This window comes from Nyctereutes procyonoides, unplaced genomic scaffold, assembly GCF_905146905.1.
Source record: "Nyctereutes procyonoides isolate TBG_1078 unplaced genomic scaffold, NYPRO_anot_genome, whole genome shotgun sequence".
In the NCBI taxonomy this organism is placed as follows: domain Eukaryota; kingdom Metazoa; phylum Chordata; class Mammalia; order Carnivora; family Canidae; genus Nyctereutes; species Nyctereutes procyonoides.
In genome coordinates, this window is record NW_026575020.1 from 24,641,346 (window position 1) to 24,666,448 (window position 25,103).

Below are 25,103 nucleotides of genomic sequence, written 5' to 3' on the forward strand. Positions count from 1 at the left end.
AGAGGCCGGCAGTGGGGCTTCCCAGACACCCTGCCTTCCCAGCTCCTCCAGAGGCAGCCCTTCGCAGCCTCCATGCACAGAAGGAGTTAACTTTGGGCTTAACTTCTTGAAAGCACCTGAAACTTTTATTCCTTGATCTTTCCTGCTCCCTTTCTTTGCAAAGTCTTCCTGATCTTCACGCAGGTCCTTCCAGGTCCCTCCTCCTTACTCTCACCTCCTGGACTCCAAAACAGTCTGATTGCCAGGGTGGGTCAATGGTTAACACTCCACCAGCTTTATATAAGCTTGCCCTGGCTGGCCGCCTACCTGCTGCATCGTTCCTCCAGCTCCCTAGATCCCAGAGGCAGTGGCTTGAGCAACCCCCGTAGGTCCACACCATGGCCACCTGCTGGCAGGGCCTGTGGGCCTACCGCTCCTACCTGATTGTGCTACTCCTGCCCATTCTACTGCTGCCCCTGCCCATCTTCATCCCCACCAAGGTAAGCACTTGGGATTTGGCTCCAAAGGAGCGGGGGAAGGACAAGGGAGGGCAGTCTGGATGAGGGCAGGGCATCCTTAGGACCAGCACAGTTTTCTCATCCCTCCATATCCTAGAAAGGAGGCTATGACCTCCTGGTCCTCCTGAGACTGGGGGTTAAGAGGTCACAGGGGGCTTTTGCTTGGCACCCAGGAGCAGCAGCCCAGTGTGAATTGCTTAGATGCATTAGAAATCTATGGCCTTGGGAGATAGGAAGCCAGTTCCATAGAGGGGGTGCAGGTGGAGGCAGCTGGGGTCATCAGCCTACTGTGTGCTCACCCAGCCCTATGGGCTAGTAGGGCATGAGCAGGGCTGACTGCCAGAGAGGAGTGGAAAGGGAGTAGGAGGAAGCTGGCTTCATTTAAGCAGTTTGTGCTTTTAAGAGTGTAAACAGAATGAGGAAGAGCTCATTTGTGATCCCAAGGGCTAAGTCAGCTGAGGGAAAGGGGTGGGAATTGGACATCGGGACCCAGCCAGTGGGTACAACAGACACCATACCGTGGATGGAAGGAGAGGTGCCACAGCCTCCTGTCTCCCTCCACCATGCAGCAGGAGCCATAGCTCTGGCTCCCATTTATTGGAGCCCCCACCCTATGCCCTGTACTGCGCACCCAGTAACCCCTCCTCTCATATTCCCCCTTCCCCTGAAAGACCCATCCTCTCACCTTAAGAGGCAAGCCTGACTGTACCATTTTACAGATGGGAAAAGTGAGGTGAAGTCACTTACCCAAATCCCAAGGCAGATCCTGGTTTCATGGAGCTTGGTTATTATACACTTTTGTAAGCAAAAGAACATAAAATTATGGGGCCTTGGGAAGGGTCAGTTCAGGAGGAGGGTCTTGAAGCTCAGGCTTCGTCATACAAATCCCTCTGGTCATACGGAGAGTGGCAAGGCCGGGGGTGTGGTCTAGCTCCAAAGCTCTATCTTCTTTCTACCCTGCCGCGTCCTCCTGAAGGCTGAGACTGAATGCTGGCCTGGCCCCACCCCTACAGCCCCAGGACTGCCCATTGAGCCATTTCTTCCATCACAGATAGGGAAATTGAGGCAGGCTTTTTGTCCATGCCATCCCAAAGGGGTGAGAGATTGGGGATGTAGTGGCATAGCTCCTGAGCCTCTGACACTTGGTAAGTGACAAGGCCTGGCTGATCTTTAAGAGGCCCCTCATCTCATGCCAAAGCCAGTGACATCTCTGTGTTGGGGACCCATCAGATGGGTTTTCAGACAGGTCGGGCCAAATGTGCCAACAGCAGGAGGAATGGACAGACAGGGACAATCATTCCCACTTTCCTCCTCAAGAAAGCACAGCCCAGAAAGATTCAGGAACTTGCCCAAGGTCACACAGGAAAGCCTGAGTCAGAAGGAGAAGCGGGCCTCCCAGCGGGAATGATAGGTGTCAGGAGCCCCCGTTGGCTTTGTGTCGCACCCAGCCCTGCTGCCTGCTTTGGCCTCACAGATGCTGCCGGCCCTGTCCTGCCTCCAGTATGGAGTCCAGCCCTTCCACTGAGGTCCTGGAAACCGGCTCCTCTCAAGGACTTTGCTCCCATAATCATCCCCTCTCCAGCCTCATTCATTTTTTCCTCTCCTAGTAATCTCTCCCATCAGCACACAAAACGTGCTGCAATCTCTCTCACGGAATAAACAAACCCACATTCCCTTCACAGAGGCCTGCTTTCTCTGTCTTTTTCAGGATGGAAAGCCTTAAAATCTGTCTGCACGATCTTTCCTTAAGACAGCTCCAGGGGTGCCTGGTGGCTCAGTGGTTAAACATCTGCTTTTGGCTCAGGTCATGACCCTGGGTTCCTGGGATCGAGTCCCGCATCAGGTTCCCTGTGGCGAGCTCACTTCTCCCTCTCCCTATGTCTCTGCTTCTCTCTGTGTGTCTCTAATAAATGAATAAAACCTTAAAAAAAAAAAAAAGACAGCTCCAGTCTCCAAGATGCTTTACCTTCCAGCCCCAACTTCACCTCCTGGGTACTCTCTCCCCTGGCCACTTTTCCTGGCCCCCTCTCTGTCCCCACTCTCTTCCTAGATGACCTTCTGCTGTCTCCATGCTGACCACTCCCCAATCTTAACCCCAGCCCTAATCTCTAAACCCTAGTATTACCAAACTAGTACTGGACACTTGCTCCTGAATCTTCTCTTTATAAATAACACCTGCTTCTACACTTGCACATCCAAAACAGAACGCTGCTTGCTCATCTTTTCCGGCTGGCTCTTCCTGCCATCTTACCAAGATGTGGCTCAGCTTTCTACTTCTGAGACATTCCTATAAAAAAATTTTTTTTTTAATTTTTAAGTAATCTCTACACTCAACATGGGGCTGGAACTCACAACCCCGAGATCAAGAATTGCAGGCTCGGGGATCCCTGGGTGGCTCAGCGGTTTGGCACCTGCCTTCAGCCCAGGGCGTGACCCCGGGGTCCCGGGATCGAGTCCCACGTCGGGCTCCCTGCATGGAGCCTGCTTCTCCTTCTGCCTGTGTCTCTCTCTCTATCATGAATAAATAAAAATCTTTAAAAAAAAGAATTGCAGGCTCTACGCACTGAGCCAGCCAGGCGCCTCTAGAGACATTCCTGATTCCACTTTTTCCTCCATTTCCATGTGCACCAGTGGATCCAGCTGACTCAACATCTACAAAATACTCTCAATGGAACTGCTTGCCACTGCTTCCTAAGTGGGTCTAGGCTACCATCATTTCTCTCCTCTTCCTGTCCCTCCCCAGACCATCCTTCACCCAATCAATACCTCGTGGAAGCCCTTACACAGGCTTCTCATCAAACTTGAAATTAAACCCAAACCTCTTAGGGTAGCCAGGAGTCACCAGGGCTCTACCCCGGGAGACGCCAGAGTCTCTAAAGCCTCATATCCTACTTTTCTCTCATCCACTCTTCTCCAGCCTCACCAGCTTTTTCTCTGTACTCCTCAAATTGCTCATCTCTCTGCCCAGAATGTTCTTTCCCAGATGACTGCTTCTCATTTCTTAGGCTTCAGCCTAAATCCACCTCCTCATAAAAAGCGTCCTCTGACCTCTGCCAGTTATGCTCTATTACAAAACACTGTTGCTGTATTGAAAGGTCTTTCACTATCTGAAATGATGTATTTGTTTAGTTTCTATTTATTCTCTGACCCCCTACACTAGAAGGTAGGCTTCATGAAGGCGGAGACTTTGTCTTTTTCCCACAGAATCTCTGGTACCTGGCACATAGTAGGTGCTCAACAAACATCTGTTGAATGAATGCATGCACGTGGACAAAGAGGACCCTGTGTTGAGTCCCGGCTGTCTGTAGTGAACCCCCACGTTTACCTCCATGCCCCAGCTCCTGAAATGGGAAGGGAGAGCCCCAGACAGGGCTCAGACTGAACATTGGATATTTTTTATGTGCTAGTTCTTGTGCCAAGCACTTCAAAGCACTAACCCATTTATTTCTCACAATAACCTCTGAGTTACTGTGAGAGCACTACTATTATCTCATTTTACAGACATATAAATTGAGGCCCAGAGTAGTAAAGTAATTTGTCTAAAGTCCCAGCTAGAGAAAGACAAAGTCCAAATTGGAACCTGGCCTTGGGGTCTCTGCTCAAGGCTGTCCAGGTGCATTCCAGGTTGTGACCCCATTGTGAGTCACCTCTTGAGCCATCTACCCTCACATCCATCCAGCCATCAACTGGTCCTCCCACTGTGGTGAGGTCAGAGATGTCTCTTGAGCTCCTGCTCTGTGCTAGGGGGTCACTGAAAAGGAGCACATGGTTCTGTGTTTGTGTTTACACAGAGGTAGAGCCAGAAGGCTGAGGAGCTCAGAAGAGGGAGGAAATTCTTCCAATTGAGTCAGGGGAGACTCCAAAGCAGGTAGTGTTTGAATTGGGCCTTGAAGGCTGAGTGGGATGCCAATAGTCAGAGACATCTGTAGATGACAGGCTGGGTGAAGGCAAAGGAGCAACAGTGTAAGAGCTGGAATTATAGGGTGCATTCCAGGAATAGCAACAGAATCCTTGAAATGCTCTGGTGGTCCCAGGGGATGAGGGACAGTAGGGCCTGAGGGCTCTTCACTGCTTCCCCAATTCTGCAACCAGACAGCAAAGAAGCACTATCAGTGTGCCCCAAACCTTACACTCATTCATTCATTCACCCACGTGCTCACCCATCAGGGAACACGTACTATGTCACAGGGGCTGTTCAGGTGCAGGGGGGCAGGGCTGGAAAGAAGCATATGCTGGGAAAACCGTATGGCAGCCTGTGACTATGGCTTAGGGACAGGCTGCTCTAGATGGGGTAGTCAGGGAAGGCTTCCCAGAGTAATGATATTTACCCTAGGACCTGAATGGCAAGTAAGAGGCAGCCAAGCACAGCTCTGGGCTTAAGAGTTGTCTAGGCAGCACACGCAGTGCAAAGGCCCAAGGCCAGGAGTGAATTTGGCAAGGTGCAGGCTTAAATGAGGCCAGCGTGGCATGGGGAACTGAGGGAAGAAAAGATGGGATAAATTCAGTTAGAGAGGCAGGGGGAGGTCAGCCTATGCTGTCAGCCCTGCAAAGCCAGGAAAAGGAGTTTCTTAATCTGAATCAGCTGCACTCCTAGAATATAAGATTAAGAAAAGGAATTTCTTAATCTGAATCAGCTGCACTCCTAGAATATAAGAACCATACATTGTATACCTTCTTTAAAATCTGTGTGATGAAAATACCCTAACCCAAAGCTATTCCTGAACCCCAGAGACGGAACAGGACTCAGATGATTCACTGTGTTCAGCCTGAAGACTGAACATGGAATCTGGACTTCAGTTCTGGGGTCCACCTCCATCTTTTGAGACTTCCTGGCTCTTGGTCAAGAAGGCAGAGTCCAGGGAATAACACAGGGATTTTAAAATCAGAGAGAGGGACACCTGGGTGGCTCAGCCGTTTTGCGTCTGCCTTCAGCCCAGGGCATGATACTGGAGTCCCGGGATCGAGTCCCATGTCAGGCTCCCTGCGTGGAGCCTGCTTCTCCTTCTGCTTGTGTCTCTGCCTCTCTCTGTGTGTCTCTTATGAATAAATAAATAAAATATTTAAAATAAATAAATAAATCTTTAAAAAATAAAAAATAAAGTCAGAGAGATGTAGATCCAAATCCACTCTGCAGTGTGTACAGCTGTATGACCTCACCAATCCTCTCCTCTCTAAGGGGCTGCATGAAGATAAAATAAGAGGACCTGTGTGCATAGAGACCTGGTGCCCAGGGCTTGGTGCGCAGTGGTTCCCTGCGCCCTCTGCCTCTCGTCTGAATTCCTAGCCCCTGGAAAACACAACTAGCCCCGGGCACTGCCTGGACACCTGACTTCTCCAGAGATGACTTCCGTTCATATGAGCTATTGCCCTGACGAGGAGGCCTCAGTATCCCCATTTGTGAATCAGGAAGGTGAGGTGCAGCCGGTCACCCTCACGAGAGCAGCGAGGTATAGTCCCTAAGTGTCGCCACCACCTGGAGACAGGTTTTCTGGCCTCTAGGGGGCCTGGGAGTAGGATGTGAAGAACCCAGCCTCCAGGGCCAGGGGATCCCTGGAGGAGAGAGAAGTTTCCCCAGTTTGGACTTTGTTCTCAAATTATCAAATTATGTCCATGCCTGTCAGCACCTGCTAGGGGAAGTTCAGGAATGGGAAAGCAATCCCAAGCACCTGGCTGGCTCAGTCAGTAGAAGATGAGATTCTTGATCTCAGGGTTGTGAATTCAAGCAACATGTTGGCTGTGGAGCCTATGTAAGGAAAAAAAAATGAAAAAGGAACCTATGCAGGGGTGCCTGAGTAGCTCAGTTGGTGAAGCAACTGCCTTTGGCTCAGGTCATGATCCTGGCGTCCTGGGATGGAGGCTGACTCAGGCTCCCTAGTCAGTGGGGAGCCTGCTTCTCACTCTCCCTCTTCCAGTCCCCCTGCTTGTGCTCATTCTCTCTCTCTCACTCTCTCTCTCTCTCTCTCTCTCTCTTTCGAATAAATAGGGAATGAGAAAGCAGTAGAATCTTCAACAGTCCAGTTTCCTGGATAGAACCCAGCAGCAAAGCCTGGTCTGTTGTAGGGATTGAACCCAAAGAGTGTGAAAATGCTTTGCTCATAGTCACTGCTGCCTGTTTTGCCCTTCAGGAGACACAGGCAGACCTGGCCCCAGCCCAAACTGTGAGTTCAGGACTCTTCCCCAGACATCTGTCTTCTCTGACACTCAGAAACCCATTGTTTCCCTTTGGCCTCTGAGTACAGAAGATGATACAACAAATTCATTCATGTTATGGTGCAGAAATAAACAAAGGATCTCCTGAAAGAGATCAGACAAAGGATAGGAAGGGAGTCAGCCACCACCACTTGCTTTTAGCAGAGCCTCAAAGGTGGGCGGAGGTCGGAATGCTCTGGAGCCCGAAAGGGGAGGCTTCAGGTGCGCCCTGGCTGGAGGCTGTTGCCAGGGGGGCTGGAGGGGCTCCGAGAAGACGGCCATGGCTATCCCGAGTGGTTGGTGAGGGATACATATTTGGCTTTCATTGGTCTAGAGTTAGAAGTGGGGGTAGAGAGAGGGGGCAAAAATGAGGAAAGCTGGCAGTCATTGAGCAAATCCAGACTGGGCCAATTGCTGTAGAGGTTGTGGTTTCGCTACCCAGACTGGTTCCTGCAGAGACTATAGAAAATATTTTTATACATGGACTGGCCATTGCTCCCTTTGCATATTCAGTCTTTTGAAAAGATTAGGTATTTAGGAGCCTATAATTCCTGGAAAGAATATCACACACCCCAGCCTACTTTGCACCTCCTTCCCCAAGTCCCTTCAGCCTGCCTCCTCTCTTTGTGGTCCCTGCCATCTAGACACCCAGGGCAGGCACCTGGCGGTGTTCTCCCACTCCTCCTATCCAAGCCATCAGCCGTCACCCAAACCCTGTCTTCTCCTAACATCTCTGGAGTCTGTCCTTCCTTCTCTACTACCATGACCTGCTCTGAGCCCCTGACATCTGCCCATTGGACACGCAGCACGACCTCCTAGGGTCTTCTGGGGCCTCCCAACCTCCCATCTCGTGTCTTCCAATTCACTGACTACAGTGTAGCAGGTGTAAGCTCCCTATTTTCATGTTTAGATGAAGTATTTATTTAATTACATAGCACACTCACATTGTATGAAATTTGACAGTATGAAAGAGTGAAATGGAGGGGTCCTCCTCCCACCCTCCACCCTCATGCCCGTCCAGAGGGCAGTCTCAGGGGCCAGCATGGTGGATATCCTCCAGAGCAGGGACTCTTCATCCTTGGGAATTTGTGGGGAAAATTCAGGAGATCTGTGAACTTGGATGGAAAAAACCCTCTATTTTATCATCAACAACCTCTAAGAAAATTTAGTACTTCCTAACTAAGAAAATTTAGTACTTCTTTCTGTTATGAATGTAGATAACAAGCCACAATAGCATTAACCATATCTTTGGCTTTGCCACCAATAAAAATCACAGATATTATCACATTCATTAGTGCTGTTGCAGGTACCTTGAAATACTGTTTATGTTCATCATGACTGCAATTACAGTAACCATTAGCCAGTGAAGTTCTTACTAGCTAAGAAGGAGTAACATATATCATTATCTCACCTATTTTTCATATTTTAACAACTGCATATCAATATAATTAGTTTCCTTTATAATTCTATGTATTTTTCTATGTATTTAAAAACATTATTCTAAGGAGTTGGAAGGCCTTATCAGGCTGCCAAGGGACCCTGGTACAGAAAAAGGGTAAGAATCCCTGAATCAGAGATTTTTCCCATGTACATACAAACACTCGTGCACATATTTTTTAAAATCACATAGGTGGGACATCTGGGTGGCTCAGTGGTTGAGAATCTGCCTTCGGCTCAGGGCGTGATCCCAGAGTCCCAGGATCGAGTCCCATATCAGACTCCTTGCATGGAGCCCGCTTCTCCTGTCTTTGCCTCTCTCTCTGCCTCTCTCTGTGTCTCTCATGAATAAATAAAATCTTATAAATAAATAAATAAAATCACATAGGATAAGGGGCACCTGGGTGGTTCAGTCAGTTAAGGTCTGACTCTTGGTTTCAGCTCAGGTCATAATCTCAGTGTTGTGAAATGGAGGCCTAGGTTGGCTCCACGCTCAGTAGGGAGTCTGCTCCTCCCTCTCCCTCTGCTTGTGCTCTCTCACTCACTCTCTTTCTCTCTCAAATAAATAAATAAAGTCTTTTTAAAAATCCCATAGAGTAGCATTAATGTAACCTTACTGTTATCACTCTCTCTAAAAATCCTTTAGGGGCCTCACTTTTCACTACTGTCTTCCAGATAAAGTTCTAGATCTCCACCAGGGAAGACAAGGCCTTTTCCAAGCATTACACCCCTCCAAGAATGCATCAAAAAAGATCCCTTATGCTTCTTTCTGTTCCCTCTCTATTCACTCCCTTACCTCAACACCTTTTGCCCACCCACCCATCAAACTCCTATTCATTCCTCAGCATCTATTGAGGGTCCCCTCTGGAAGTCGTCCTCAGCCTAGGCAGATGGAGGCTCAGCGAAGGGCTTCTTCTCCTGTGGTGTCTCCTTCTTCTTCTACTCTGGCCTCACCTTTGCCATGGTTCTTGGCAGGCTGCCACCCAGTGTCTCTCACCTCATTCCCAGAGCCAGTAGTGCTCACTGCCAGCAGCATCTCTACTTACCAGGGCATAGGGGCAGTGGGAAGGACTCACTGTGTGCCAAGCCATCCCCCACCCCTGGGTTAACCTTCAATCACCAGGAGGAATAAGTCATGATACCTCTGAGACTACAGACGTATTTGAGCCATGGGCTGCTCTGTGCCTGTCATGCGTAAAGGCCATGATGCCCGCAGGTCCTACACCTTGCCCACACCCTGGGTCCAGAGTCTGCCCGAGAGTCTCTGGCACTTTCGTCTCCACGTATGCCTTGTGAATCCACCCTGGTTCCCCAGGAGCCCAGGAGCACGTTCGTCCCCCAACACCAACCCTGCCATCTGCTCACTGCCATCTACTGTCCTTTATGACATATTCACATCCTTTATCCTTATAACAACCCAGGGAGGCAGGTGTTTCTTTCATTCCCACTTGTAGATAAGAAAACTACAAAAAGGAGATAAATGTGTGTACAGCTGGAAATGATCACTATTGCTGACAAGAAATAGTCTGAGAGAGATGGAGTAACTTTCTCAAGGACACAGCCATAAAGCCAGGCCTGGGCACGTAGATTTTCTGACCTCTGACCTTTGTTTCCTATTACAAAAGAAGCAAGCTGCCAACTTCAGGCTTTGGAAACCCTCTGAGCATCTATCTCTTCTGTCCACTGCTGGCTTTGCAGGGTAGCCTGCCCACCATGACCCTAGGGGCCAGCCCACATGGGGGCACTCAGAGTCCCAAAGGGCCGGAGCTGGGCCTGACTCATGTCTATATCCCTAGTGCCTAGTGCTCTCTCATTCATGCATTCAGAGTGTCACCTCCATAAAGATACCTGATGGGATGGGTCGAAACAGACTCGAGCCTAGCTCCCTAGAGAGTACAGTATGATGAAAAAGTTGATGTTCACCAAGAATTCATGAAACACAGTTTTTAATGATAGTGTATGACAGGTGCTATGCAGAAGAGGTACAGGGGTTTTGAAATGGGGAATATAACCAAGCCTGGAACCCATGAAGGATTCACTGAAAAGGGAATCCTTGAGTTGAGTAGACATCAACTGCGTGAAGTGGGAAGAGAGGAAATTATGAGCAAAGGCCCTGTGGCTGGGAGGAGGCTGGTGTATTTGAGGAACTGGAAGAGGGCTAGTGTGGCTGGAGCAGAGAGCAAGGAGAGGCTCGAATCAGCCTCAAACTTCTCCTGAGAGCAATGGGATACTCTGAAGGGATTTGATCTGCTTTGAGGTGAGTGCGTCCGTCCGTGTTGGAGGATTGAGGTGGATTAAATAGATTTGTGACTCAAGATCACTTTGCCTGCAGCAAGAAGAGATTTCAGGGACATAAGAGGAAGAGAGGTGAATGAGGAGATGTTATAGAGGTCTTGGTGACAGATGCTGGGGCTTGGACGAGGCGGGTGACTGAGAACTGGAGAGAAGTCAATGGGGGCATTTGAGGCACAGAACGAACAGGACTGCAGACCTGGAGTGGAGAGACTATTTGTCGAATGAGTGCCTGATGAACAGTTCAGAGGCCCAGGGCTTGCTCCCAAGGGGCTCCCCATAGCAGGGACTTCCTGGGGGTTGAATTCAATGGGGGTCCAAACAAGATGCTTCCTGGGACAGGGCTGGGTGTGTCACAAGTGGGGAGAGGAGGATTTCTCATCCAGGCCAGCACCAGCCAAAGAGCCAGGGCTGAGGCATGGAGGTGAAGAGACTCTCTCTGTCCTCAGAAGCCCATAAATGGATACTGAGGAGAAGAGCCAAGTCTGTCAGAGATGGGGAACACTTCCCTTACCGGCCTGGGCAAGGGGGAGGCAGTGACAGAGGGAGAAAGAAGCACTGGCTGCCAGGAAAAAACTCATCCTTGCTGTTATCTGAGCTCCAGGAGGGCCACCGCAGACAGCAGTGCAGGCAATGCATATGAGGTTGGTGTGTGCAGTTGTGCAGTGCCAGCAGCCCAGAGGATCGGCCAGTGGCCAGAGCATAAGCCCACATGGTCCCATACCATATAAGCTGCCAGTTGAGCCTGGCCAGCCCAGGTCCCTTCCCTGCCCCCCCCCCCCAGCCCCCGCAGTGGCAGTAGGGAGAAACACTGCCCCCTGGAGATATGAGGAGGAAATGAGAGAGAACATAGGCCAGGTACCCACCAAACTCTGCATGCCTGACCTCTGTCTATTCCTTGCTCTGACTCACACTGCCTTGCTCAGGCCTTGTAGAGACCCCTGCTCCCACTCAGAGAGAAATTTCACTTGGAGATGGACCTAGAAGCTTAGAAAGTTCCCAAGGTGATTCGGGGAAGCCACAATAGTTGGTACTAGATCATTTTTTTCTTTCCCTTCACCTTAGGGCAGGGATATAACTGGAGCCCAAAGGTGCAAGAGCACTTGGCCGTGAGGGCCCCAAACAGACTGGGCTGGGCCACTCGCTGCTGACAAAACCCAGAGGCAGAGAGAGGTGGTGGTAAAACAAGAAAAGGATTTATTTCAGTGAGGCCAGCACTGGGAAGACAGGGGACGAGTAGCTCAAGGACTGTTTCCAAAGTGCTGAGAATATGTCCAGGTTTATATACGAAAGAGTGGGTCACAGGAAAGGTCTTGCAGGTAGGCAGGAAAGGTAAGGTTAATAACCATCTTGGGGTCAATCACGAAGGTTCTTGTGGCTGTCAGGGCAGTCCCTATTGCTTGGGGGGGGGTAATTACGGTTCCCATCACGAGATGGTTTTTGGGCATCTTTTGCCTGAGATGATAGATAAGCTGGAAAGTGGCACAGTTGGTTGGTCATCTGACTCTGTTTCAGCTCAGGTCATGGAATCAAGCCCTGCACTGAGCCACCCATCGAGCTCCACGCTCAGCACAGAGTCTGCTTGGGATTCTCTCTCCCTCTGCCTCTTTCCCTGCCCTCCACCCATGTGCTCATTCTCTCTCTCTCAATAAATAAATAAATAAATCATTTTTTTTTAAAAAAAGGAAGAACTTAATCAATTTGACTTAATCAAATTAGAATGTACAGACTGAGGTCAAAATGGAGGTAGCTGAAAATCTCATTCAGGGATATTTTTTCTTTAAGATTTATTTATTTAGGGATCCCTGGGTGGCGCAGCGGTTTGGCGCCTGCCTTTGGCCCAGAGCGCGATCCTGGAGACCCTGGATCGAATCCCACATCGGGCTCCCCGTGCATGGAGCCTGCTTCTCCCTCTGCCTATGTCTCTGCCTCTCTCTCTTTCTCTCTCTGTGACTATCATAAATAAATAAAAAAAAAATTAAAAAAAAAAAAAAAAAAAAAAAAAAAAAAAAAAGATTTATTTATTTAGGGATCCCTGGGTGGCGCAGCGGTTTGGCACCTGCCTTTGGCCCGGGGCGCGATCCTGGAGACCCGGGATCGAATCCCACGTCGGGCTCCCGGTGCATGGAGCCTGCTTCTCCCTCTGCCTGTGTCTCTGCCTCTCTCTCTCTCTCTGTATGACTATCGTAAATAAAAAAAAAAGATTTATTTATTTATTCTAGAGAGAGAGAGCACAAGAGGGAGGGGCAGGGTTAAAAGGACACTATGTGGAGCCCAACCTGGGGCTCAATCTCAGGACCATGAGATCACGACCTGAGCCAAAACCAAGAGTCGGATGCCTGACCAACTGTGCCACCCAGGTGCCCCTTGTTTGGGGACTCTAACCCATTTCTGAGCTATGAAGCTTCTGCCTGTCTGGTGAAGACTATGGGTCCTTCTCAAAATAGTGCTTTAAAATGCACAAAATAGGGCAGCCCGGGTGGCTCAGCAGTTTAGCACCGCCTTCAGCCCAGTGCATGATCCTGGAGACCCGAGATCGAGTCCCACGTCGGGCTCCCTACATGGAGCCTGCTTCTCCCTCTGCCTGTGTCTCTGCCTCTCTCTGTGTGTGTCTCTCATGAATAAACAAATAAAATCTTTAAAAAATAAATAAATAAAATGCACAAAATAAAATGTATGGGATTACAAAAGAAACCAGTTACTTTGAAATACAGTAATAAAAATTTGAAAAAGCAAATTACCATTGGGAATTATAGGTGATTATGAATGAATTAAATAAGATCTAGTGTTGGTATAACTACCATAATTTCAAAACTAGGGATGGATAGAAACAATACTTCGAGATACATTTTGAGATAACGGCAACAACTGATCTGTGCACGTATCTGATGGCTGACAGTCACCATCAAGGGCCTTGGGACTAGGGATGCATGGGTGGCTCAGCAGTGGAGCGTCTGCCTTCAGCTCAGGTTGTGATCCCGGGATCCCGGGATCGAGTCCCACATCGGGCTCCTTGCAGGGCGCCTCCTTCTCCTTCTGTCTATGTGTCTGCCTGTTTCTCTCTGTGTATCTCATGAATAAATAAAAATCTTTAAAAGGGGGGGAGGGCTTGGGACCAAATCACCTGTAGTACCATTAGCAGCAGCATGGCTTTGTTGCCTATGTTTAGACCCTTAGATGTTAGCACAAAGATGAAACAGTTTTCCCTCAAACTCCTTGGAATTCCACGCCCCAGTTAAGAACCCTATGACCCAGGAAGAACAGGTCAGCAAGTTATGCTAGAACGGGACAGGACTGCCCAGAAGGGGAGGCTGGAGACACAGGGCCAGGGCCATCAAGGCCACAGGAGGCTCCTGGATGGGACTTTGAAACTGGTTTTGGGTTTGATCCAAAGACAGACGAGGAGGAGGAGAGGGACTCGGGAAAGTTGTAGAGGGGTAGGGGAGCCATCGATGGCACACACACCAGAGCTCACAGGGGAATTTCAACTATTACCAGCTCTCTCTGGAACACAGGAATGGGGTCTCAGAAGGGAAGGAACTCATCCAGAGCTTGGTGGCAGGAAGTGGCAGGCCCCAGGGAAGACAGTCATGTGTGAATTCTGAGCCTTGGCCCATCCCCATGCACCCCACAAGTCACAGCGTACCTGAGGCTGGAGGACACCCCACACTGTGAGGGATGGAGCTCAGGGGAGAGAGAGAAAGCTGAAGCTCGAAAACCAAATGGCCTGGCTTCTTCACTTGCTAACACGTGCCGCTGAGACATTCACTTCATTTGTTTGTGCCTTCGTTTCTGCATCTGCGGAATGGGAACAGTGGTCATTACCTTGGGACAATCACCTGAAGCATGAAGGGCCCAAAGCCTGGCACGGATTAGCCCTCGGGACACTTCTGCTGTCCTTAGCAGTGCTTTCTCCTTGAATCAGCAGTGACCATGCACCCCGGCCCCCTCCTTGTCTCTGACCCAAGAATTCCAGGGGAGTTGTGGGGGGAGGGGGAATGCCAGGGTCCAGAGCAGCTGGCCTGCCCTTAGTCCCCGGGGAGGATGAATAACTGGGCCGGCAGTGCTTGCAGGTGAGGAAGCTGTGGAGAACAGCAGCTTCAGCAGAACCAGCCTCCCGCTGAGGGGAAGGAGGGGTGGGTCTCTGGGCGAAGGTCAAGGTGGCCCCACCCCCAGGGCCCAAGAGTTCTCGTCCAGGGTGAGGAGGGGTGGTGGAAGTTTCACGATGAGAAGGTGAGCCTGGCATCAGGCTGACCTGGCTCTACAGCGGGGCTGCACAGGCTGCATGCTGTTCCACTTCAGGGGTGCCCTTCCCCTAGAAGACCTGGGAAACGCCCTCGGACCTCTGCAGTCTAGAGGCTTTGCCTGTGTTCCATCCTGGCTCTGACACACCCCAGTTCTGTGACCTTGAGCAAGCCACTTACCTTCTCCAAGCTCATCTAGAACCTGGAACACACCCACCTTGAGGGTCATGTAACAACAAACCTGAAAACACCCAGCTCCTAAAAGCTAATGATTCTCCTACCCTCTCCTTCCGGTGGCCCCGTGACACAGGAGGCTGACTATCTGACTTCCATTTCTGCTCCAGGTCCCCTCCTAGACTCGAGGACCCTGCAAAAGAAAGGAGAGCTTCTGGCACCCAGACTTGAAAGACTAGGACTCAGGGTTTACTCCCCAATTCCCTGCCCAACTTGGGGCTGGGGAGGAACCTTTCACATATTCTGTAAATGTGTATGGAAGCTCCTGGAACTGTGTGATGCAGTGGTCATGCCAGGCTTGCTGGGAAGGAGATCTCCCACTATTCCAAAACTTCCCAGTGGTTCATTCATTCAGGGATTTGCCTTGAAACCTGCAGGGTCCTGAGCTCCAAGCACCCAGATGCTGTGCTTGGAGTGACTGACTCTGTCCTCATGAAGCTCACCTTCTAAGAGGGGAAACAATCGATGATGACATTGCCATACAGATTCTTGCAGGCTCTGACAAAGTCAGGGAAGGCCAGGGTGCCAGGCAGGAGTCCATACTGGCCACACCCCAGTCTCATCTAGATGAGCCCCCATCTCATCTAGGGAATCCTCACTTTGGCCCCCTGCAGTCCCCTCAGGCTGAGTGGGGCCTGATACCCGACTCTAGACTCTCCGGTCCCTCCAGTGTGGCTGGATTATAATGTCTGGCCTCCCAAGTTCAAAGACAAGGCGATGAGTACCTTGCTTTGTTTTTTTATTTCCGTTTTGCTGTGAGACCTTGGACTTAAGAATCAATGACTGTGGGTTTCACAGGCTCTCCCTACACTGTTACAAATGGCCTGTTTTCTCTGGGGGCAGGAGGTGACATGACTCTGGGACACCAGGCTTATCCTTCCAACAGCTCTGCTACTCCCCTCCCACCCACAGGAAGCCTACTGTGCCTACTCCATCATCCTCATGGCACTCTTCTGGTGCACCGAGGCTCTGCCCCTGCCTGTCACTGCCCTCTTCCCCATCATCCTGTACCCCATGATGGGCATAATGGATGCCTCTGAGGTAAGCCTCCCCTTTCACAAGAGGAATGGCTTCTCCTATGGAGGGAGTCTGCCCTAAAACACTGGTGGTGGAGGAAGCCTCATCACAGGGCAGAGCACACAGAAGAGGAGTCCTTGCCTCTGCTTAACAGGTCAGGGAGCACTAAGTGAGGAGTCAGCTAGAAGAGGACCAGGGAGGGAGTGGGTGAGGGTGCATTCTAGAAATGCTGAGTGCATGGTTGGTGTTGAGAGGTCATTCAAAGTGGAACAGGTGTAGGCCAGGGAGGTAGAAAGGCCTGGTGACCCAAGAAAAGGGGCCTTGAAAGTCAGCTAAGGAACTTGTATTCCCCTGGGTCAATGGCTTTGAGACATGAGCGTGCATGTTTCAGGATCACCTGCAGGGCTGGCTGAAACACAGACGGCTGAGCCCTACCCCCAGAGTTTCTGATGCCATAGATCTGGGGCAGGGCCTGAGCATTTCGTTACTAGCAAGTTCCAGGTCAGAGATGATGCCAGCTTATGGACCACACTTTGTGAACCACTGCTGTAGTTTCTAGAACCTGTGCTAAATTCTCTCCCAGTCAATGGCTTGCAACATGACTGGAATCAGGCTAGATTATCTCCCACTCATTCCTGAGGGGAGAAAGGAGTTTGGCAGGCAGAGAGGGACCTGGTTAATTTTAAATGGAACATAATCCAAAGACCATTTCCACTTGATTCTGAGAGCCCAGGAGACCAACCTGTGTTTGTGGGAATGTCACTGACTGTAGCCTTATAAGCCCAGGGACATGGGGGAGACCCCTTTCTTCCTCTTAGCTGTCCCTGCCTGCCAGGTCTGCATCGAATACTTTAAGGACAGCAACATCCTGTTCGTCGGGGGGCTGCTGATGGCCATTGCTGTGGAGCACTGGAATCTGCACAAACGCATTGCTCTCCGTGTGCTCCTCATCATTGGGGTGCGGCCTGCCCTGTGAGTTCCCACAAACCGGATCAGAGAACCTGGACGGGTGGTGTGCTGGGGATCTGGTCCCTGAAGGGATGCCAGAACACCAGCCAGTGTGTCCATCTGTCTGTCCCTAGACTGCTTTTGGGCTTCATGTTAGTCACAGCCTTCCTGTCCATGTGGATTAGCAACACAGCCACCACAGCCATGATGGTGCCCATCGCACATGCCGTTCTGGAGCAGCTCCACAATACAAGCAAGGATGTGGAGGAGGGCAGCGACAACCCCACCTTTGAACTCCAAGAAGGGAGTCCCCAGAAGGACGTGACCAAACTTGGTGAGAAAGATGAAGCCCGCCCCTGCCCTGCTCCAACCCCCAACTCCTGGGGAGGGTCTGAGGTGATGTCCATGACCAGGGATGGTCATCTTGGAGCCTTCGGGGAAAGAAAGGGGAGGCACGTGGTGACCAACTTGTTCTGGTTTGTCCAAGGCTGTCTCTAGTTTTAAAATGAAAAGTCCAGGCAGCCCCGGTGGCGCAGCGGTTTAGTGCTGCCTGCAGCCAGGTGTGTGATCCTGGAAACCCGGCATCAAGTCCCACATCAGGCTCCCTGCATGGAGCCTGCTTCTCCCTCTGCCTGTGTCTCTGCATCTCTTGCTCTCTCTGAATGAATAAATAAATAAATCTTTAAAAATAAATAAATAAAATAAAATAAAATGAAAAGTCCCAGGCACCTGGGTGGCTTAGTGGCCGAGCGTCTGCCTTTGGCTCAGGTTGTGATCCCGGGGTCCTGGGATCAAGTCCTGCATCAGGCTCCCCACAGCGAGCCTGCTTCTCTCTCTGCCTCTCTCTGTGTGTCTGACATGAATAAATAAAATCTTTAAAAAAAAAGAAGAAGAAAGAAAGAAAGAAAGAAAGAAAGAAAGAAAGAAAGAAAGAAAGAAAGAAAGAAAGAAAAAATAAAATAAAATGAAAAGTCCCGTGTTCTGAGAATCCCTTGAGTGCAGGGCAAAACAAGATGCTAGGTCACCTGGGGAGGCAGAAAGCTGGAGTCTGGGTGTGCTGTAAGGGATGCAGCCACTGCACACCCTCTGCTGCCCTCACCCCTAACCCAGATGGAGGCTGCTCACTGCCAAGGCACCCTCAGAGGCTGTGGAACTCCAGCCATGCTCCCTGGAAGTGGTCCTGTGCCCACCCTCCACCTGAGCTCTCCTTTTTTCCCAGATAACGGGCAGGCCCACCCTGCCCTGCCTGCTTCTTCAGAGTCAACCGTGTGGCAGAAGAGGGAGCAGCTCCGCTTTAGCCAGGGCATGAGCCTGTGCGTGTGCTACTCGGCCAGCATCGGGGGCATCGCCACACTCACTGGCACTACACCTAACCTGGTGCTGCAAGGCCAGGTCAACGCGTGAGTGCCTGGGGGCAGAGGCTGGGGGAGGGGGTCTGCACTCTCACTGGGAGGTGGACTGGGCTGGATGGCCACCAGGCAACTGCATGCAACAGCCCAGCCCTCATCTCCCTTCAGGCTCTTCCCCAAAAATGGCAACGTGGTGAACTTTGCCTCCTGGTTTGGCTTTGCCTTCCCCACCATGGCCATCTTGCTGCTACTCTCCTGGCTGTGGTTGCAGATCCTCTTCCTGGGGTTCAAGTAAGTGGTGGAGGACGTGAGAGAAGCCCAGGAGCCTGCCCTTACCCTCTGGGAGGTTCCAGTTGAGTAAGCAGGGAGCCACTGTGGGAGAGGATATCATCACCGTCCTATTGAGGCCTCTACCTTGTTAGGTCTCTTGTGCCCGTGGCCCCCCATTTGAGGGATTTACTGGGTGGAGAGTATTAGCACAGGGCAAACTGAGGTTCCATGAGTGGGATACAACCAGATTTGTCAATGCTCACATTACAAACTGGGCCTCCTGATGCCAGGCCAGATCCATTCCATCATGCTCCACAGTCCTCTGGTAAATGCTTAAGGAGCACACAGTGAGCATGGTCAGTTACAGAAGCATTTGTTGTGCTCTTACTGTGCATCTGGCCCTGTACCAGGCACTGAGGATCCTAGAGAACGTGAGGCATGGGCTCTGTCCTTGGAGTGCACCTTCTAATGGGCGACGGTCAGGTGGAGGCCGTGTCAGAGGAAAGCCCTGGTGCCGTGGAGATCCCAGAAGGCCCCCAGAGGACATGATGCCTGAGCTGAATCTTGTAGAACTAGAACTCAGCCAGGTAGAGAACAGGGTAAAGGCATTGCAGGGAGCAGGAACAGCTTATCCAAAGGTGCAGAGGCATGAAAGAGCATGTGTGTGGGGAAACTAGTTCTGTTGATTGAAACGTAAAGAGCTTGTGTGCCACATAAAGGGCTTGGACCTTGTCCTCGAGGTCAAGAGTAGTATATAGGTTTTCTTCTTGCTTCCAACCCTGGATTACTGATAGTGACTAGAGGTCTGAGTTGAAAGATCTTGTGAGCCCTTGCTAGAGGCTAAGTTGGGATTGAGTCTGGAATTGACTGGTGATGTCTGCTACCAGGACAGGCTGAGATCAGTGATAAGAGTGGAATTGTGGTAGGAGTTATCTGCCTCTTCCTGCCCACGTGGGGGCAGGGGTGGAGATGGAAGGGGGGACACTGAAAGTTTGTAAGTACTGTTGCTGTACTTTGGAAAACTCTTTGGGTGAGTGCAAGGCAGCTGGATCAAGGCTGGTGGCTGGTACAGGCTAGGTGGTAGTCAAAGGGACCTGCGTGTGCAAGGCACCATGGTAGATTCAAAGATGTGTGAGATATGGTCTTTGTCATTGAGGAACTCAAAGTCCATCAGGGGAGTTGAGATTTGCCCCAGTGAAAAGTTAAAAGTCAACCTAAATTAAGCAAGGGGTATGCGGAAGTGGGTGACAGTCTCCTGTGCCTCTAAGAATGATGTGGGTGGGGCTTGGGCAGGCAGGGGATGCCCAGAAGCAGGTAGGAGAGGGAGGGGAGGATTTCCTGAAAGGTTCCTGGAGGAGGGGGGTGGTGAGTTGGGACCAGAAGGAGTCGTGGGGTCCAGGCCTCTAGGTCCTCCTCGCTCTGGGCGAGGGAGGGCTTAACACAAGAGAATCTCTTGGGGGAGAGGGGGTCAATCCAGAGAAGGCTGCCCCTGGAGCCCCAGCCTTGCCTCTGCTGAATAAGGATATGACCCCTTGACAGTCTTCTGCTCTTCTTCCAGAACCTTGGGCTGGGGGGTGGGGGTGCAGGGCCAGGGCCTTCGTGTGGCAGCCTTGAGTGGCCTTGGGATATCACTGGTGCTGAGAGGCCCTTGCTCCCCTGCCTGGTGTGGGGCCCTCAGAAGCTGCCCCACCCCTCTGCCAATAGCTTCCGGAAGAACTTCGGCTTTGGGGGACAGGCGAAGGAGAGAGAGCGGGCAGCCTTCCACGTCATCCAAACAGAACACAAGCAACTGGGCCCCATGACCTTCGCAGAAAAGGCTGTCTCTGTCCTCTTTATCATCTTGGTGGTGCTATGGTTCACCCGGGAGCCAGGCTTTTTCCTTGGCTGGGGCAACCTGGCTTTTCCCGACAAGGATGGAAACAGGTGAGCATTCTTGGGGAAAGGGGGAATACTTCTGGGGCTCGCCTGGCTAACAGAGGAGGGACGTGAGCAGGGCCCTGGTACTGCACAGGAGGTAACACAGTGGGGAGGACTTGCTGGGAGGGCTTGGCACCTCTGGGGTGTGGGGGGGTGGGGAGGTTTCTCTCCACTGCCCTCCCACCCTATGACCCCGAGCAGCCCTAAGTCACTAAGCCTGCCCTCCTCGCCCTGCCCGCAGCATGGCATCCGATGGGACAGTGGCCATCTTCATTGGAATAATTCTGTTCTTGGTGCCCTCCAAGATCCCAGGGCTGACTCAGGATCCAAGTAAGAACCCAGACTGGGACAGGGAAGGGCCTCTGGGCAGCTCCTGCCTTCCAGCATGGAATGTGCCTTCAACCACACTTGACAGGAATAGTAAAAGCCCAGAGAGGTTGAGAGGACTTGCCAAGGGTTCAGGGACCCAGGGACCAAGTAAGGATGCTACAGAACTGGGGGCCCCTCTCTCACATGTGTTAAGCTCTGATAGAGACCTGTAGAGAGACCCAAGTGGAGGGGAGGAAAAACCTGGTAGCTCTTGGTGACCCATCCTCCTCTGGTTGGGAAACAGACAAACCAGGGAGGCTGAAGGCCCCTCCTGCCCTCCTCAACTGGAAGACCGTGAATGAGAAGATGCCCTGGAATATTGTGCTCCTGCTGGGTGGTGGCTTTGCCCTGGCCAAGGGCAGCGAGGTGAGAAACCCCTGCCCCCTCCCCAGCCTGTTGGAGGGACACCCTATGGCAAGGAAAGAGGCCCCCTGCTTCTATCCCACACAGGGGATCCCCACTTAGGAGCCTCCTGATGGGGCCACCTGAGTGGCTCAGTGATTGAGCATCTGCCTTTGGCTCAGGTCATGATCCCGGGATCCTGCTTCTCCCTCTGCCTGTGTCTCCGCCTGTCTCTCTCTCTCTCTCTCTCTCTCTCTCTCTCTCTCTCTCTCTCTCTCTCTCTGTGTCTCTCATGAATAAAGAAGTAAAATCTTTAAAAACAATTTTTTAAAAGGCGCCTCCTGGTGGGCAGAGCCTTTGCAGCAGCTGGAGAGACAGGTTAGTGCCCCACTTAAGGGAGGGAGGACACAAGCCATAAGGACCTCTGCGTGTTAGGGTTCTCAAAGCCAAAGGGAAGGCAGGCTTCTCTGGTGGGCAAGGACTGTTTTCAGGGACCACTCCACCTCACCCCACTCCACCCGCCTCACCCTCAGCCGGATGGAGACTGCAATAGCTTTAGCGCCAGGGAGTAGCTGGTATTGGGTGGCCCGCCGAGGCCACCAGGAGGCGCCATGGTCACACCCAGCCAGGCTATGGGGACCAGGACATCATTCCCCAGAGATTCCATCCAAGAGGGAAATCCCTGAATCTGCCTGTGAGCCTCATCCACTGTCCAGATAGGAAGCAGCTTCCCTGGGTCAGGGATCAGTGCCAGGGACTCCTGGATCTGAAGCTAGTTCATCATCAAGTATTCACTGACTGTGCCAAGGACTGTGCCTGGTGCTGGGTGGGCAGCTTTATATGAGATAAAGTCCTGGCGCCCTGGGACTCACAGTCTGGCATTACACATGTGGATGGAGAAAGACCTTGGAGCCCTCATGACCCTGTGGACTGTCCCCCTTCTCCTGTCGGCCTCTTCCCCAGCCTCTACCAAGCACCCTTCCCCCTTCTCTCTCCCGGCCAATCTGCTGGGTTGGAGGAGGCAGGGAGAGGGCAAAGGATGACCAAGGAGCTCCCAAGAGTGGTCGGGAGAACAGGAGTAAATGGAGTTAAAGTCTTTACTCCCACCAAGCCCCAGGATTCTGAAGAAGGCCCTTTGGCCCCATCTCCTAGCCTCTCATCTGACTTCTCATCACACCCAAATGTGCTTCAAAATCACTAGAAGGGCCTCTTGGTTCTGGCTGGATCTCATCTTCTTTCCCAAGCAGACCTGATGCTGAAGACTCTAGAGAGGTATAGGCTGGAGCAGGACCCTCCCAGAGTCCCAGCAAGGAACCCTGGAGCCCTAGGAACCCCAACCTCTCACACACTATCTTCCTCTACCTACAGAAATCAGGACTGTCTGGGTGGCTGGGGGACAAGCTGACCCCACTACAGAATGTGCCATCTCCCGCCATTGCCTTCATCCTCTGCCTCCTGATTGCTACTTTCACTGAGTGTACCAGCAATGTGGCCACCACCACACTTTTCCTGCCCATTCTGGCCTCCATGGTGAGCTGGTCCTACAGACACACTTCCAGGCAGCCCACCTGCCCACTCCATGCAGGGGCCGCGCCTGCAACCCCTCTCACTTCTGGGAGAAGACCCCTGAGCTTCCACCCTTCCCCAGACTCTTCAGCCGCCTTAGGCCCCAAGGCCCTCTCACCCCTGACTCAATCCATCCCTGGTGATGTCACCCCTTGAGTATCCTGAGGGCCTCATTGGTGGCCTCACCCACCTCCCTGGCCCAGCCCCCATTCTGGTCAGTCCTGAGGTGACAGGTTGAAATTATTCCCTGGAGCGTCCCCAGCCCCTTCCTCCCCGGCGCGCGTTCCCGCAGCCTTTGATGACACCCTGGAGCCCCTTTGAGATCCGTTTTATGGGCCCCTCCCCTCACCACGCCCTGCTGGTCAGGGCTGCACCCTCATCCCCTCCAGAGAGGTCAAGGGGCCCTTCCCGGGTCACCCAGTGCCTTCTGGCAGAAGTGGTGGGTTCGTGGCCAAAGTGTATGTTGTTGGAGGGGAAGTTGTCCTCCAGAGAGGGGGAGCGGGAGAATTGGGGGGCATGTCTTCCTCTCTGGGCTGGGGACTGAGATCGGTTCTGCCCGCTGTCTCCCCATTCAGGCTCAGGCCATCTGTCTCCACCCTCTGTATGTCATGCTTCCCTGCACGCTGGCCGCCTCCTTGGCCTTCATGCTGCCTGTGGCCACCCCACCCAATGCCATCGTTTTCTCTTTTGGGGGCCTCAAAGTGTCTGATATGGTGAGTAGCAGTGGGGCCTGAATGCTTCAGTGCCCCTCCTTGCTCCATCCTTCCTTCCTGGTGGCCCACAGAGTAGCTTCAAGCCACTGAGGCTCTCAGAGTTAAGAATGAACCCTGTGGGGGGCGAGGGGTACAGTGGAAGAGGTGATCACACTGTGATCCCCAGTGGGAGCGTTTTCAGACCCTGCCAACACCAGGCCACGTGAGAGAGAAGGGAGTGGGTAAGGAATTTAGGGAAGGCTCCAAGGCACTAGGCACCCACCACCAGGGTGGACTCAGGGGGAACAAAGCCCGAGGCCCTGAGAGCTCACGAGGGCCTTCCTTTTCCCTTAGTGTTGGGATGAAAGCCAGGGGCGGGGGCACTGCCCAGTGCTGCAGGTCAGACCGTGGGAAGACTTCTCAGGGAGAGTTTTGCTAGTAAGAGAGCTCCTGAGTGCTGGTGAACCCCTAAAGGGTAGTTTCTGGCCCAGCTCTGCCACTGGTCACTCAAACTAGCTCTCCTTACACCAGGCCCGGACAGGATTCCTGCTCAACATCATTGGGGTGCTAGTCATCACGCTGGCCATCAACAGCTGGAGCTTCCCCATCTTCAACCTGCACACTTTCCCTTCCTGGGCTTACTCCAACACCACAACCAACTGCATGGCCATCCAGATGAATATCACCACGACACCTAGCCCCTAGACCAGCACATGATCTGGCCAAGACCAGGAAGACTCACCTGTTCATATCCCTTTGAGCCAGGAGGGGACACCCAGGCTTCAAGCCAAACATTGAGAGAAAGGAACCTATATATAGAACCTTGTATGTGTGTCTGTAAGGAGTGTGCTCAATCCTGCATTTCTGAGATGTGTGTGTGTGTGTGTGTGTGTGTGTGTGTGTGGTGTGTCATGTGAGGATGCCTGAGAGGGCGTTTCTTGTGTGTGCACATGCTCCTCGGTGTGTGTGCTTGGCAGTGGACATATGTGAGTTCACAGACCATACAACATGCCCCCTCTAGCACTCCGGGTCCTTGTCTCCCCAGCTTGGTGGCTGACCAGACCCCTTTGCACTGTATTTATTGAAACTCGGGGTTGGGTAGCCCGGGGAGCAGGGCCTATGAGGAGTTGCTTGTGGGACCAGCCCAGCTACTGAAGTCTCCCCAGCTTCTCAGGTTTGAGGGGAGGGATAGAATATTAGCCACATTAAACGATTTTTAAATAGAGTCTCGGCTGGTTTTTCATGGCACTTTCCAGGGCAGGTCCACAATATGGTTCAGACCCCAGGTCGGGGAATATGATGGGAGGGGACTTGGCCTCTGTCCTGTGTGGTGACCCCCTTGGCACCTCTCCCACCCAAGGGAGAAGGTAATGGCCAGGAACCCCTGCCAAGGCCGATTGGAGTGGGCGCAGCCACCCAGGAAAGCAGCACTGACATCACCGGCCCCAGCTAATTGGGAGCTGCCAGTCCCTGCGTGTCTTTGGGAAAACCGGCCTCCTGTTCCCAGAGCACTCCCTGGGCATTTACATAAAACCCTTTGCCTCTGCCAATTCCTTGCCACCACCGACCCTTCCTCCAGCTTGAAAAACCAGTCCCACCAGACAAAGGAAGGCAGACTGACCCATGCCACATGTCCAGAAAGATGGACCCTTACCAGAAAGGCAGACTGCAGCAAGAGGGATACAGGTGAGACTCAAAGGAACAGGTTCAAAACTGGCACGGACTTCAGAGTCCAGGACC

The 25,103-nt window shown here is 52.0% G+C and overlaps 1 protein-coding gene and 1 long non-coding RNA gene across 2 annotated transcripts in view; one reads left to right on the top strand and one right to left on the bottom strand.

Annotated features, from left to right (window-relative positions):
- The window catches only part of LOC129517719 (uncharacterized), a 59,263-nt gene that overhangs the window by 33,682 nt on the left and 478 nt on the right, over positions 1-25,103 (bottom strand). The window contains exon 2 of the long non-coding RNA XR_008666087.1: positions 14,062-14,213. This is a non-coding gene — a long non-coding RNA (uncharacterized LOC129517719). The remainder of the gene's footprint in view (positions 1-14,061; positions 14,214-25,103) is intronic.
- Positions 309-24,588, top strand: SLC13A2 (solute carrier family 13 member 2). The gene is made up of 12 exons (XM_055337716.1): positions 309-479; positions 15,806-15,934; positions 16,746-16,882; positions 16,993-17,192; positions 18,078-18,258; positions 18,376-18,498; positions 20,182-20,400; positions 20,636-20,724; positions 21,008-21,129; positions 22,474-22,635; positions 23,247-23,384; positions 23,895-24,588. The coding sequence occupies exons 1-12, from the start codon at positions 378-380 to the stop codon at positions 24,066-24,068; spliced, it is 1,776 nt and encodes a 591-aa protein (XP_055193691.1). The 5' UTR covers positions 309-377; the 3' UTR covers positions 24,069-24,588.

Bases quoted from the DNA above. Each gene is read 5' to 3' on its own strand.
- SLC13A2 (XM_055337716.1), top strand. From the start codon at position 378: ATGGCCACCTGCTGGCAGGGCCTGTGGGCCTACCGCTCCTACCTGATT. The intron at 15,935-16,745 runs GTAAGCCTCCCC...CCTGCCTGCCAG, and splicing joins GCATAATGGATGCCTCTGAG to GTCTGCATCGAATACTTTAA. The intron at 17,193-18,077 runs GTGAGAAAGATG...CTTTTTTCCCAG, and splicing joins GAAGGACGTGACCAAACTTG to ATAACGGGCAGGCCCACCCT.